Source organism: Vulpes lagopus, chromosome 10, assembly GCF_018345385.1.
Source record: "Vulpes lagopus strain Blue_001 chromosome 10, ASM1834538v1, whole genome shotgun sequence".
Taxonomy (NCBI): Eukaryota; Metazoa; Chordata; class Mammalia; order Carnivora; family Canidae; genus Vulpes; species Vulpes lagopus.
In genome coordinates, this window is record NC_054833.1 from 51253892 (window position 1) to 51270254 (window position 16363).

Here is a 16363-nt window from a genome sequence, read left to right on the forward strand (position 1 = left end):
ATTGGATTGTTTGTTTCTTTGCTGTTGAGTTTAATGAGTTCTTTATAGATTTTGGAAACTAGCCCTTTATCTGATATGTCATTTGCAAATATCTTCTCCCATTCTGTAGGTTGTCTTTTAGTTTTGTTGACTGTATCCTTTGCTGTGCAAAAGCTTCTTATCTTGATGAAGTCCCAATAGTTCATTTTTGCTTTTGTTTCTTTTGTCTTTGTGGATGTATCTTGCAAGAAGTTACTGTGGCCGAGTTCAAAGAGGGTGTTGCCTGTGTTCTCTTCTATGATTTTGATGGACTCTTGTCTCACATTTAGATCTCTCATCCGTTTTGAGTTTATCTTTGTGTATGGTGAAAGAGAGTGGTCCAGTTTCATTCTTCTGCATGTGGATGTCCAATTTTCCCAGCACAATTTATTGAAGAGACTGTCTTTCTTCCAATGGATAGTCTTTCCTCCTTTATCGAATATTAGATGACCATACATTTCAGGGTCCACTTCTGGGTTCTCTATTCTGTTCCATTGATCTGTGTGTCTGTTTTTGTGCCAGTACCACACTGTCTTGATGACCACAGCTTTGTAGTACAACCTGAAATCTGGCATTATGATGCCCCCAGCTATGGTTTTCTTTTTTAAAATTCCCCTGGCTATTCGGGGTCTTTTCTGATTCCACACAAATCTTAAAATAATTTGTTCTAACTCTCTGAAGAAAGTCCATGGTATTTTGATAGGGATTGCATTAAACGTGTAAATTGCCCTGGGTAACATTGACATTTTTACAATATTAATTCTGCCAATCCATGAGCATGGAATATTTTTCCATCTCTTTGTGTCTTCCTCAATTTCTTTCAGAAGTGTTCTATAGTTTTTAGGGTATAGATCTTTTACCTCTTTGGTTAGGTTTATTCCTAGGTATCTTCTGCTTTTGGGTGCAATTGTAAATGGGATTGACTCCTTAATTTCTCTTTCTTCAGTCTCATTGTTAGTGTATAGAAATGCCATTGATTTCTGGGCATTGATTTTGTATCCTGCCACGCTACCAAATTGCTGTATGAGTTCTAGCAATCTTGGGGTGGAGGCTTTTGGGTTTTCTATGTAGAGTATCATGTCATCGGCGAAGAGGGAGAGTTTGACTTCTTCTTTGCCAATTTGAATGCCTTTAATGTCTTTTTGTTGTCTGATTGCTGAGGCGAGGACTTCCAGAACTATGTTGAACAGCAGTGGTGAGAGTGGACATCCCTGTCTTGTTCCTGATCTTAGGGGAAAGGCTCCCAGTGCTTCCCCATTGAGAATGATATTTGCTGTGGGCTTTTCGTAAATGGCTTTTAAGATGTCGAGGAAAGTTCCCTCTATCCCAACACTCTGAAGGGTTTTGATCAGGAATGGATGCTGTATTTTGTCAAATGCTTTCTCTGCATCTAATGAGAGTATCATATGGTTCTTGGTTTTTCTCTTGCTGATATGATGAATCAGATTGATGGTTTTACGAGTGTTGAACCAGCCTTGTGTCCCAGGGATAAATCCTACTTGGTCATGGTGAATAATTTTCTTAATGTGTTGTTGGATCCTATTGGCTAGTATCTTGTTGAGAATTTTTGCATCCATGTTCATCAGGGATATTGGTCTGTAATTCTCCTTTTTGGTGGGGTCTTTGTCTGGTTTCGGAATTAAGGTGATGCTGGCCTCATAGAATGAATTTGGAAGTACTCCATCTCTTTCTATCTTTCCAAACAGCTTTAGCAGAATAGGTATGATTTCTTCTTTAAACGTTTGATAGAATTCCCCTGGGAAGCCATCTGGCCCTGGACTCTTGTGTCTCGGGAGGTTTTTGATGACTGCTTCAATTTCCTCCCTGGTTATTGGCCTGTTCAGGTTTTCTATTTCTTCCTGTTCCAGTTTTGGTAGTTTGTGGCTTTCCAGGAATGCATCCATTTCTTCTAGATTTCCTAATTTATTGGCATACAGCTGTTCATAATATGTTTTTAGAATCGTTTGTATTTCCTTGGTGTTGGTAGTGATCTCTCCTTTCTCATTCATGATTTTATTAATTTGAGTCTTCTCTCTCTTCTTTTTAATAAGGTTCGCTAATGGTTTATCTATCTTATTAATTCTTTCAAAGAACCAACTCCTGGTTCTGTTGATCTGTTCCACAGTTCTTTTGGTCTCGATATCATTTAGTTCTGCTCGAATTTTAATTAACTGTCTTCTTCTGCTGGGGGTGGGGTCCATTTGTTGCTTTTTCTCTAGTTCCTTTATGTGTAAGGTGAGCTTTTGAATTTGAGTTCTTTCCAGTTTTTGAATGGATGCTTGTATTGCGATGTATTTCCCCCTCAGGACTGCTTTTGCTGCGTCCCAAAGATTTTGAACGGTTGTATCTTCATTCTCATTAGTTTCCATGAATCTTCTCAATTCTTCCTTAATTTCCTGGTTGACCTTTTCATCTTTTAGCAGGATGGTCCTTAACCTCCATGTGTTTGTGGTCCTTCCAAACTTCTTGTTGTGATTAAGTTCTAATTTCAAGGCATTATGGTCTGAGAATATACAGGGGACTATCCCGATCTTTTGGTATCGGTTCAGACCCGATTTGTGACCCAGTATGTGGTCTATTCTGGAGAAAGTTCCATGTGCACTTGAGAAGAATGTGTATTCAGTTGAGTTTGGATGTAAAGTTCTGTAGATATCTGTGAAATCCATCTGGTCCAGTGTATCATTTAAAGCTCTCGTTTCTTTGGAGATGTTGTGCTTAGAAGACCTATCGAGGGTAGAAAGAGCTAGATTGAAGTCACCAAGTATAAGTGTATTATTATCAAAGTATTTCTTGAGTTTGGTTATTAATTGGTTTAAATAGTTGGCAGCTCCCACATTCGGGGCATATATATTGAGGATTGTTAAGTCCTCTTGTTGGATAGATCCTTTGAGTATGAGATAGTGTCCCTCTTCATCTCTCACTATAGTCTTTGGGGTAAATTTTAATTTATCTGATATAAGGATGGCAACCCCTGCTTTCTTTTGAGGACCATTTGAATGGTAAATGGTTCTCCAACCTTTTATTTTCAGGTTGTAGGTGTCCTTCTGTCTAAAATGAGTCTCTTGCAGACAGCAAATAGATGGGTCCTGCTTTTTTATCCAGTCTGAAACCCTACGCCTTTTGATGGGGTCATTAAGCCCGTTCACGTTCAGAGTTACTATTGATAGATATGAGTTTAGTGTCATCATATCTATTCAGTCCTTGTTTTTGTGGATTGTTCCACTGAACTTCTTCTTAAAGGGGAATTTTAAGAGTCCCCCTTAAAATTTCTTGCAGAGCTGGTTTGGAGGTAACATATTCTTTCAGTTCCTGCCTGTCTTGGAAGCTCTTTATCTCTCCTTCCATTTTGAATGAAAGCCTTGCTGGATATAGTATTCTTGGTTGCATGTTCTTTTCATTTAGGACCCTGAATATATCCTGCCAGCCCTTTCTGGCCTGCCAGGTCTCTGTGGAGAGGTCTGCTGTTACCCTAATATTCCTCCCCATAAAAGTCAGGGACTTTTTTTCTCTTGCTGCTTTAAGGATCTTCTCCATATCTTTGGAATTTGCAAGCTTCACTATTAAATGTCGAGGTGTTGAACGGTTTTTGTTGATTTTAGGGGGGGATCTCTCTATTTCCTGGATCTGAATGCCTGTTTCCCTTCCCAGATTAGGAAAGTTTTCAGCTATGATTTGTTCAAATACATATTCTGGCCCTCTGTCCCTTTCCGCGCCCTCAGGAACCCCAATTAAATGTAGGTTTTTCTTCCTCAGGTTGTCATTTATTTCCCTTAATCTATCCTCATGATCTTTTAATTGCTTGTCTCTTTTTTCCTCAGTTTCCCTCTTTGTCATCAACTTGTCTTCTATGTCACTCACTCGTTCTTCCACCTCGTTAAGCCTCGTCGTTAGGACTTCTAGCTTTGATTGCGTCTCATTTAATTGATTTTTAATTTCTGCCTGATTGGATCTAAATTCTGCAGTCATGAAGTCTCTTGAGTCCTTTATGGTTTTTTCTAGAGCCACCAGTAGCTGTAAAATAGTGCTTCTGAATTGGCTTTCTGACATTGAATTGTAATCCAGATTTTGTAACTCTGTGGGAGAGAGGGCTGTTTCTTTTTTTTGAGGCGAGGTTTTCCTTCTAGTCATTTTGCTCAGTACAGAGTGGCCAAAAACAAGTTGTACTGGGAAAAGGAGAAAAAGAGAGAGAAGGAAAAAAAAGAGAAAACGAGAAAAGAGAAAGAAGAGAAAAAAAGGGGGGAAAAGAAGAAAAAGAAAGAATAGAAAGGAGAAAAAAGAAAAAACAAGGGGAGGTGGCGGAAGCAATCAAAAATCAAGAAGAAAGAAAGAAAGAAAAAGCACAAAACAAAACAAAAAAAAAAACAAAAACAAAAACAAACAAACAAACAAAAAAACACGGGGGAGTATCTTCCGATTCTGTATACTTTAAGTTCTTTGACTTCCCTTGGAACTGCTCCGTCTCCTTGGTCTTCTGGGGGAGGGGTCTGCTGTGCTGATTCTCAGGTGTTGGCACTTGGGGGAGCTGCTCTGCCCCTGCCTGGTGCAGGGCTCAGTGGGGGTTGTTCACCCCGTGAGGCCCCGGGAGGAAGCCACAGTGGCGGGGGCAGCTCTGGGACCCTGGAGTCAGCTCCCGCAGTAGCTCCGGGGCTCTCAGTCTGCAGGGCCTGGGGGCTCCCAGGCGGGGCCGCTGATCTGCTCAGTTCCAGGCAGGAGCGTCCTTGCTGTCCTGGGCCCTCCCGGCCTCTGCCTGTCCCGGGGGGAGGCCGGATCCTGGGCTGTGTCCCGGCACCCTGTGCTCCGGGGCCTGCGCTGTTGGATTCGCGCTCCCGCCCCGCAGCCCCCTCCGCGGAGCCGCCGCCTGAGCCCCTCCGAGCTGTTCCCGGAGCCGTGCCGTTCCCTTCGCGCGTAGCTTCTTCCTCCGCCCGAGCCGCCGTGGCCGAGCTGCTCCCGGAGCCCCGCAGCCCCCTCCGCGGAGGCGCCGCCCGAGCCCGAGCCCCTCCGAGCTGCTCGGGTCCCGCCGTGGGCGCTGCAGCCCTTAGGGAGCTCGGCGCATCTCCCGGGGCGCAGTTCCTCTGTTACTGTCCCAGAGAGCTCGAGGGCATCCCCGCCTTTCTGGGGACCCTGCTCCAATTCCCCGGGAGGCCTTTCCCCCGGGAAGGTTGGTGCAGCTCCTGCTCCTCCTGGACGGGGCTCTCCTGTCCTGGGGACACTCGCCCCGGCCTCAGCCCGGCTCCTCGCGGGGCCCCTCCCCCTTGGAGGCCTTTTGTTTCTTTATTTTTTTTATTTTTTATTTTTTTTATTTTTTTAATTTTTTTTTCCTTTTGTTTCTTTATTTCTTTTTCCCGTCTTCCTACCTTGATAGAGGCGGGAACTCTTCTCACTGTAGCATTCCCGCTGGTCTCTCTTTAAATCTCAGACCGAATTCGTAGATTTTCAGGATGATTGGATGGTTTTCTAGGTAATTTGTTGAGGACAGGTGACTTGGAGACCCTACTCTTCCGCCATCTTGCCCCTCCCCCTATACGTTGATTTTTCTTTAAAGGTTTTATTTAAATTCCAGTTAGCACGTTGTGTTCCTTTAGTTTCAGGTGTACAGTACACTGATCCAACACTTCCATATGTCACTTTGTGGTTATCATGACAAGTGCAGTCTTTTCTAAATTGATTTGAGAATGTAAATATGAGTAGGCCGGAAATCTATTTATAGTGATTATCTTAAAAATTATAACTATATATGTAAATAGCTAATTCTAACATTTCTATAAATCCAAATCAATACCTAAATGAATGAAGGAATGAATAAATTTTGCTCTCTGTTGAGAAACAGCTGGCACTTGAGATGCCAGAGCACAAATATGTTTATTCCATGTGGATTATACCTTTTACCAGACATATTTTTGTTTTCTAGTTAGGTAATTCTCAAGAACTTTGTGGAATGATGGAATATTGTACTCATTCAGGAAATCCTCTTTCTCTTGGCCTCCATGTTTCTCTGCTTACACCTTAGCCAGTGTTGTGTACTGGGTTATTTCTAGGGAACTTTCCTACACTTAACATTGTACAGCTCCACAGATAGATGTTAGAGCTCGGGGAATCTGGATTGCTATTCTGGTTCTCCTCCTTGGATTCCATGTAACTTGGGCAAGTTACCTAATTTTGGAAAGCTTTTCTTACCTCTAAAACCAAACAGTATTTTATGTAGGGTTGTTTGAAGGAGTCAGCTTGAGAACATATGTGAAAGGACTTATTACAGTACTTAATATAGAAGTAGGTGATTGATGTGTTTGTGGGAAACAGAACCCAGAATCTGGCAAAATGCTGAGCACACCAGGGCTGTTGGCCAAATACTTTGTAGCTGATTTAATAATCTGGTATTTAAACACAGTAACCAAGTACTTAACCAGCTTGGCTGTTAACTGAGATCTCTGTGTTTTTAGACCCAGGGAAGTTTAAAAAGGGGAAACTTAGAGGCAAAGTCATTTACTTGAATGTTGTTTCCCTTGTTCCAAATAAACAAAGATGTCAGTATTCCTGTCGGTGAGAACCGCAGCTCTGTGTTGTAGTGCGTGCTCTGCTGTCAGTCCTAATCTTTTGTTTTCTCCTTCCCTTGGCATGATGACAGTCGTGGTGTTTCATGGGCTTATCCCCAAAGAGTGGGGTTTGTATGTTCTTTGTTCAGATTTTCAGTGTTACTTTTTATTTTCATTTGTTGTTTTTTTTTTAAGATTTTATTTATTTATTCATGAGAGACAGAGAAAGAGAGAGGCAGAGACATAGGCAGAAAGAGAAGCAGGCTCCATGCAGGAAGCCTGATGCGGGACTCCATCCCAGAACTCCAGGATCATGCCCTGAGCAAAAGGTAGACGCTCAATCGCTGAGCCACCCAGGTCTCCCTCAATGTCACTTTTTAAAAATATATATATTTTTTATTTATTCATGAGAGATAGAGAGAGGCAGAGGCATAGGCAGAGGGAGAAGCAGGCTCCATGCAGGGAGCCAGACGTGGAACTCAGTCCTGGGTCTCCAGGATCAGGCACTGGGCTGAAGATGGCGCTAAATCGTTGTGCCACCTGGGCTGCCCTCAATGTCACTTTTTAGAGGGAACCTCTACTCTGAGAATTTTCTCCAGGAAACAGTTCACCATGAATTTTTACATTCAAGTATGCAAGTTTGAGAGTTTCACTTACTGCTAAATATTCTTAGAGCTCTGAAGATGAGTGGGTTGAGGCTGTCCCATCGCAGACTCCTGGCAGAGAAAAGGCCTGGAAAGTGAAAGATGAAAATTCAGAAAGAGAAGACAACCAAGTCATTCAGGTAAGTTACCTGATGGTAAAGAAAAAAGTGTGAACAGCTAAAAATGGATGAATGTTGAAGTGACATATGGTTATAACTATTTCAGGAGAAAAATTACTTTGAAAATAGTATACTTTTACAAATAATTCTGGCAGTGATGCTGTTTGCTTAGTCTTTAGACTTCTGTTTTTCCTTTGTGAGAAGGTGAGGGCTTACATCTGTTCTGGCCCCACAGAGGGTTTCCTCCTCCTGGCTGTTGCTGGAAGAGCTGCGCTTTCCCTCCTGTGCTGGAAGCTCCATACTGCCCCTTGTGTCAGAGCTTTCTCCAGTGGGTAGAGTGCCATCAGTTGTTTTCCATAGCCATGTCATGTCATAATTTCTGTTAGCAATATTTAGAGTTGAAGAGTTGACAGATTGGGGCTGTGGTTCATTTGCCTGAGTGAGAATGTTTGCCAGAGGGCAGGAAGGTGGAAGGTGCTGGTGCGTGAAGGCCTATACTGTGTCAGGCACTGGGACTGTGCACCTTAAATCGTTTTTCTGGCTTATTCCTGTAAACAACCTGGAAGGGTAGGAATTTTATTCCATTTTATAGGAGAGAGACTAAAAAGCTTGCTTCAGGTGAGGAAATGCAGGATTGATCCAGGCTTGTGTTCCTCCAGGATCCTTGCTGCTGTTACCAAGTGTTTGTTGTTTGTTGTTTGTTGTTTACTTCTAACCAATTTAGATTGAAATGACTTTTTTTTTTTTTTTTTTTTTTTACAGAGAGATGAGTGGATGACTGTTGATTTCATGTCTGTTAAAACTGTGTCCTTATCATCACTCAAAGCTGATAAGGAGACTATGAGGAAAATAGAGCAAGAGAAAACCCAAGCACTGGAACAGGTAAGAGCATTTAAAATGCTTTAACTTCCAATCACCCTTAAGCAATGATATATTTATATAAATGCAGATTTACTTGTGAAATATTATTTTATCTTTTGCAGTATTTAATAACATTAGTGGGAATAACTATGGAATGTGGTATAAGTTCTTATAAAATGAATCTCCTGTGGGAAGTCACTCTAATGCTATACAAGATTAATAAATCTAGGGCATTTGTAGTTAAGTGAATATTGAGTTTGGTTCATAGCTTGGATTCATAAGGGTTTTGGGCTTGAACTGTGCTACTTGTGTGGTCTGAAAATCTTCAAGGTGAGAATTTAATTTAAAGTATTTTAAAGTATTTAATGTCGGTAATGCTTTGAAGTGCTTGGCAGGAGTGAACGCCAGTGCTTTCTGGAGGACCACACTGTAACTTTAGGTGTCTTGGTTTCCCAGAAGAAAGCTTCTTATCTAGAATCACAAAATACATGAAAACACAAAGATAGTCCATGAATGAGAGTTAATCTGAAATAATGAACAATAGAATCAGATCCATAAAACCTTTATCTGTTGGGATATTTAATAGCTTTATATAGTGACAGGTATAAAAAATGTGAGTAAGAAATAAAAGGTTATTGTGAAGGCAGATTTGAGAAAGAGCCAATAAGAACTTGTAGAAATAAAAGATATTGCAGTTGGAATTAGAAACTCAGTAGATGAGTAAACAACAAATTGAATACAGCTGAAGAGAGAATTAGTGAACAAAAAGGTCATCTTTAAGAGTTGACCTTGAACGTGCCATAGAGGGAGAGAGACATGAAAAATGTGAGAGCGGTCTTAAGAGTCCTGTGAGTAGTATTATTTTCTGTGTCCTCCACCTCCATTTAATTTTTATTCTGAAAACATAGATGTGGTATGTCGTATTGGCAGCTGTTCATATGGCACACTGAAGGCCAGGGATATTCAGAGCATCCTGACTAAGCTCTGGAACGTGGTACTGTCTCTGAGACCTGATGGAGTCAGAGTCACTGTGTTCAGAGAGGGGAGGGAGAGTACGTGTGGTGTCGGGGAAGGGGTGGCCAGGGGATCCTGGAGCTGTGTGATGTCTGGAAGTTGGTATTACCTGGTGCCATGACAAACTTGCTTCTGAATTGTGCTCTGCTCTTGGTGGGCATTAATGTTTTGGCATGTTAGGGTAACCCTGGCTTGTGGTCTTATGTTTTGTTTATATCCTGTTCAGGCCTGTTCTCTGTATCATATCATAGGCCTTGGTTGACCCTGAGATGTCTTTAACAGACTGAAGTAGTGACCAGTTATTCTTAGAAATACCATTACATAAAACTATCTTCATTTTCCTAAGAAATTGTCATAATTTTTTATCACTCACCTTTCCAGCTTTGAATTCCAGACTTTCTAATTAACAATCTTTTCTTACAAACTCTTCTATGAACTTCCCTGGTTCCTTCAAGCCAGCATCTGCTGATCGGCTCACCTGCCTGTGGAGTTCTTGTCTTTTGCATGTATGTCATCTTTTCCATTTCTGCCAGAGCCCCTCTTCCTAGTTGTAGGTCTTATGCCTTCATATGCGCCTCAGTTGTCCTATCTGTACTGGAGCAGAGTTAATGTGTGCGATGAATGGGGTGGTGGTCCCTGGGATGAAGAGTCATATGAGGTTAGATACTAGTAGGTTTCAGGCCCTGATTTGCTGTTGCATGGGCAATGCCTGTGACCTCTTCACTTCTCACTCAGCATCCCATGACTGGTGTCAGGGTGATCTTTTCAAAGTACATCTGGGATCATGGTGTGACTGCTCAGAAATCTTTGATGATTCCAGGGAAGGGGAACATTGCTAATGTTTCCTTTCTGGTGGAAGAAACTCCATCAGTGGTATTTTGTGCCACTCTCATTTTTCATTCTGTCCTTGAGGATATGGAGTAAATTTTCTTCTGGAAAATTTGGACAGAATAAACGGGGCATCCTTGGCTTTGCCCTGCATTTCCTGCTTATGGAGGTGACTGCCTGCAGGGGCCCTGTGGGGATTTGGGGAGGTGGCCTTGGCTCTGTGCTGGCTCCACCTGGGAGAGCCTGCCTCATTGTGCAGTTCAGTTAACAGGCCCACTTGCTTTTTACTGAAAAAAGAATTCTCTTCCAGGTTAGCCTTCATCAGCAATAAAAGTAATTTTTGTCTTTTGTTTCCTTAAGGTTTTGTTGTATTTCTGAACTTGTTCAGAGCCTGGCAAAAGAGAAAGGTGCCATATTTAGTCTCCTTTGAAGACCCCTTTACCTCCACCCCTGAGCTGCCACAAATAGAGTCCAACACATTGGATTGGACTCTTTCTCTTAGGTAATTTGTACCTAAGCTAGACTACCTTATTTCTCTGCAAATTCCCATCTCTTCATTTTTGTTCATCTAGTTCTTTCTCAGTGAATTCCCTCTTTCTCCATTAAGGCTACATCATATTTATCCTTCAAGGCCTGACTTGATATGTATCGTGAAATTTTTCTTCTTTCAACTGAACTAAATGGTCCTTGCCTTAAAATCAAATGTTGACTCTTGTAATGGAAGTGGGGATAAAATGAAGATACTGGCAAAAAGTCTAATGATCGTCCTTCACTGAAGCTTGATTTTTATGTCTCATTTTTTTTCAGGATATCATTTTTTTTTGTGTGTTCTAGGATGGTGTTTTTAAAAATGTAGGTCATGTAATTGAGTTATTGCAATCAGCACTTAAAAATATAAAATGTCAGCAGGTATTACATGTAATAAAGACACATTTTGTTTCCTAAAATCTTTGTTTTAGATGCACACACATACAGACATATACAAGAACATACATCCTATCTGTCTTTGGTTGAAGATCACAGAAAAGTATACAAACACATGCTGAAGGCTATGTGTGTGTCCTCTGGGTCTCTTCTGCCTGCACTGTGCCGTGGTCTGTTGTCTGTAGCATGGTTCTGTAGACTTAGTCTAGAAGGTTATAGACATGCATGCCAAGTTTCCAGCCTTCTTTTACAAGTGGAGGATGTACCCACCCCGTCCTTGGCTTCCTATGGCAAGACTGGCTCCATTCCTATTTCACATGGGCACTCTATTTCTTATCTTACAGAAATTTTTTTAGCCTTTTTATTTTTTTAAGATTTTATTTATTTATTCATGAGAGACATACAGAGAGAGAGAGAGAGGCAGAGACACAGGTAGAGGGAGAAGCAAGCTCCATGAAGGGAGCCCGATGTGGGACTCGATCCTGGGTCTCCAGGATCACACCCTGGACGGAAGGCGGCACTAAACCTTTGGGCCACCAGGGCTGCCCTTATCTTACAGATATTGAACCAAGGGCTATCACTTTTTTTTTTAAAGATTTATTTATTTATTTATTTATTTATTTATTTATTTATTTATGAATGATAGACATAGAGAGAGAGAGAGGCAGAGACACAGGCAGAGGGAGAAGCAGGCTCCATGCTGGGAGCCTGATGTGGGACTGGATCCCGGGACTCCAGGATCATGCCCTAGGCCAAAGGCAGGTGCTAAACCGCTGAGCCACCCAGGGATCCCCTGGGGCTATCACTTTTTGCATGCACATAGAGTCCAGTAAGGCCTGTGGTTTCAGTTCAACTTACTGCTTCACATTTCTGTGCTCTTCTGGTCCACAGAGGGGTTTATCTTGTTTTGAACTGAAAGTATGTTGTATATTTTGTGTATCTTTTCTGTTTGTGCTGAGCTGGGTGGTTGTGATGAGTGATTGGAAGCTGTAGAAGCCATTTTGACTAAAAGGCCTGAGAGTGTTTTAGTAATTGATTTATATTGATATATTTTATTTCTGGTTCCTTCCTTGTAATCACTATGTAGTCTGTCATCATCTAATTATGCCATACTGCAGTTGTCTATTTCTTGTGGAAATCTAACATTCTAACCCCAAAACATTGGCGTTGTTTGCTGTTTTTCAACAGCTCTATTTACAAACAGTGCTCAGCGAAGGTTCTTGTGTGTTTTTTCCCCTGCATGTGAGGACTTCTTAATGCACATCTAGAAGTGGGATGACTAAGTTAGAAGATACACACCTGTCTTCGTTTACAAATACTTCAAAGAGATTGTAACAGCACAGACTGCCTCAGAAGTGTATGTTTCTTTACCACGCTTAGTATCTGTGATTGTCAAACTTTTAGATTCTTGTCATGAGTGAGAAAGGCATTTCATTGTTTTTATATGCTTTTGACTGATTACTGTGAGACATCTTTTCATGTCTTTTTTTTTGTCATTCAGATTTCTTTTCTTTTTTTTTTTAATTTTTACTTATTATAGTCACAGAGAGAGAGAGAGAGAGAGAGAGAGGCAGGCAGAGACACAGGCAGAGGGAGAAGCAGGCTCCATGCTGGGAGCCTGATGTGGGACTGGATCCCGGGACTCCAGGATCATGCCCTAGGCCAAAGGCAGGTGCTAAACCGCAGAGCCACCCAGGGATCCCCTGGGGCTATCACTTTTTGCATGCACATAGAGTCCAGTAAGGCCTGTGGTTTCAGTTCAACTTACTGCTTCACATTTCTGTGCTCTTCTGGTCCACAGAGGGGTTTATCTTGTTTTGAACTGAAAGTATGTTGTATATTTTGTGTATCTTTTCTGTTTGTGCTGAGCTGGGTGGTTGTGATGAGTGATTGGAAGCTGTAGAAGCCATTTTGACTAAAAGGCCTGAGAGTGTTTTAGTAATTGATTTATATTGATATATTTTATTTCTGGTTCCTTCCTTGTAATCACTATGTAGTCTGTCATCATCTAATTATGCCACACACCTGTCTTCGTTTACAAATACTTCAAAGAGATTGTAACAGCACAGACTGCCTCAGAATTGTATGTTTCTTTACCACGCTTAGTATCTGTGATTGTCAAACTTTTAGATTCTTGTCATGAGTGAGAAAGGCATTTCATTGTTTTTATATGCTTTTGACTGATTACTGTGAGACATCTTTTCATGTCTTTTTTTTTGTCATTCAGATTTCTTTTCTTTTTTTTTTTAATTTTTACTTATTATAGTCACAGAGAGAGAGAGAGAGGAGAGAGAGAGAGAGAGGCAGGCAGAGACACAGGCAGAGGGAGAAGCAGGCTCCATGCACCGGGAGCCCGATGTGGGATTCGATCCCGGGTCTCCAGGATCGCGCCCTGGGCCAAAGGCAAGCGCCAAACCACTGCGCCACCCAGGGATCCCTGTCATTCAGATTTCTTATAGAATGAGCTGCTTATGTATTTTGCTTATTTTTCTTTTAGAGTTGTCTTTCTCTTACTGATTGGTGGTAGTTATTTATATACCCAGTCCTTTTACTGTTGTATATTGTCACATAATATCTCACAGTTTGTCTACACTGTTGTCAAGTGTCCTCCTCAGTGTGTGACTCCAACCTTTTGTGTCCTGTTGAGAAACTGATGTTATCTGTTTGAGTGTCTGCACAAGACCACTGGAAGAAATTCCTTGATTATAGAACCTTGGAGGTTTTATAGTAGTCTAACCAGGGAGGTGACAGGTTCTTTTTTGGTAAAAACTAAGAAATCAAATCCTAATGGTTTTGCCTATTCTTCCATGTTAACCTTGAACTTAAATTTTGTTCTTTGAAGATTCTGTACTCTTTTGTCAGCTCACGAATATCTTTTATTTTATTTTTTAAAGATTTATTTATTTATTCATGAGAGACACAGACAGAGACATAGACAGAGGGAGAAGCAGGCTCCTCACAGGGAACCTGATGAGGGACTTGATCCCAGATCCTGGGATCACGATCTGAGCCGAAGGCGGGAACCCAGCCGCTGAGCCACTCAGGGATCCCTCACGAATAGATTTTAAAAGCTTTTAAAACAATTTTATCCACCATTTTTTGTTGGACCGAAGGCGGCACTAAACCTTTGGGCCACCAGGGCTGCCCTTATCTTACAGATATTGAACCAAGGGCTATCACTTTTTGCATGCACATAGAGTCCAGTAAGGCCTGTGGTTTCAGTTCAACTTACTGCTTCACATTTCTGTGCTCTTCTGGTCCACAGAGGGGTTTATCTTGTTTTGAACTGAAAGTATGTTGTATATTTTGTGTATCTTTTCTGTTTGTGCTGAGCTGGGTGGTTGTGATGAGTGATTGGAAGCTGTAGAAGCCATTTTGACTAAAAGGCCTGAGAGTGTTTTAGTAATTGATTTATATTGATATATTTTATTTCTGGTTCCTTCCTTGTAATCACTATGTAGTCTGTCATCATCTAATTATGCCATACTGCAGTTGTCTATTTCTTGTGGAAATTCTAACATTCTAACCCCAAAACATTGGCGTTGTTTGCTGTTTTTCAACAGCTCTATTTACAAACAGTGCTCAGCGAAGGTTCTTGTGTGTCATTCCCCAACCCCTGGTAAGGCTGCATGGATTACTCCCTCTCAGAAGTCTGAGCTTTCAGTGAGAGGCGTTTGAACCCTGTGTGGCTTTTTACTCTGTACTTCGGTCCTCAGAGCACTTGTCAGTGACTTGTGTGTTGTCTCTTTTCCTCACCGTCTCATAAGGCGGCCAGGGCTGAGTTAGGCACATTGACCATTTATTTTATCTTCTGCAGCTAGATTCTGATTCATAGTAGGCATGATGTTAATTTACATGTTATTTTTTTGTGAGTTGCAGAAGAGTGTGTCTTAATATTTGTCTAAGGTTACAACCGTTAACTGACTCTCAAATATATTATTTATTAACATATTTTATGGTGAGGTTATTTTTAAATTATGATCTCTGAAAATGTTTCGTTCTAGTCCATACTGCTGGAGAGAGAATTGAATCCATACTGGAAAGATGGTGGGACAGGTCTTCCATCAGAAGACTGTAACGTGTCATCAGTTTCCAAAGGTATCTCTAGATTTTGGTTGTAGCCACACACGTTTGTCTCATAACTTGGTATTCCTAAGGGAATGACCAAAGTTAGTAGATTGGCAATATTTGGTTACTTAAATATTAAGTATTTCTGCTTGGTTCTATAGTTTAGATTAAGTCCAGAATTCTCTGTGTTTGTTTCTGTATTTGTATAACAACTATGAGTTTATTGATTATCTGATGTGGAATCCATATGGCTTCCTGTTGTGAGCACCTATAGGTTATTACTGAAGGTTTAGATAGCAGATGACAAAGCAAATAAAATGTGTGCAGTCTTTTAAGGCCTTATTTTATTTTATTTTATTTTATTTTATTTTATTTTATTTTATTTTATTTTTTTAAGGCCTTATTTAAATTTAGAACCTGGAAAGATTATTTTAACTTTTATGTTTGGGGGAAAATTGATTAACTGTGTATATTTTTATACTTGATAATGTTTTCATATTTGAGTTTCTGTTTTGAATGGATTAATACAAAGTATGATTCTGTGAGGATATAATAATGCTTAGGTTTGTTACAAATTTTATAACAAAATGTCTAAAAGTATTAAGTTTGAGATTTTGTGAAAATAGTGCATAAATATTAAAGATGTGATTTATTTTTGGAGACTTCTATTTTGCCAGTGTTCATAAAACTTGTTATTTACCTTAGGATAGTGTTGTTATTTTCCAACAGATGGAGATAAAATATTTAAGTGTCACATAATCACACTTGGTACCATAACTTAAAAAATATTTATATGCCAATTACATGTTGCACTGACAGGTCCATGAAAAGTTTATTTAACCACAGCTAACCCAGTGCACAGATGGTGGCATTGTAAATTATGGTGTTATCTTTTTTTTTTAGTGGTTAATCAGAATATTTTCCTGCGTTTTTTGTTCTTTCATTTACTGTTATTTTGGCCATTTATAAAAATTCTTTTTATATTTTATGTGGAGATGTTCCTAGAGCCACCCTGAAGGTTTGTTTATAATTTTCTTTACTGGGTTTGCCAGAGTTATTAGTAATTGTAGCTTTTTCTTTATTGATTTTCAGGATGGGTAAAAATATCTTAGTAACTGTAGTCACACAAGAATCTCTCAGAGATACCTTTTTTAGTACTTAAAAGTAGAAGTTGAGGGCAGTAAGTTAGCTCACTGAACCATTACTGTGTTGAGTTAATTTTTCGATACAAGTCTTTACCACCACTGTTGTCAGAGGACAATCAGAGAACACTTAGAGTCGACAAACTGAATCTTTGGGTATTTGCAGCCAATATTCTCAACTTCTTGAATGTGGAAGATTTAAAGTTGTACTGTAG

General features: G+C 40.4%; 1 protein-coding gene across 1 annotated transcript in view; it reads left to right on the top strand.

Moving 5' to 3' along the window:
• The window catches only part of CWF19L2 (CWF19 like cell cycle control factor 2), a 147061-nt gene that overhangs the window by 16138 nt on the left and 114560 nt on the right, over positions 1-16363 (top strand). The window contains exons 4-6 of the mRNA XM_041772214.1: positions 7222-7332; positions 8074-8193; positions 14943-15036. Of these exons, the coding sequence (XP_041628148.1) occupies positions 7222-7332; positions 8074-8193; positions 14943-15036 (325 nt within the window). The remainder of the gene's footprint in view (positions 1-7221; positions 7333-8073; positions 8194-14942; positions 15037-16363) is intronic.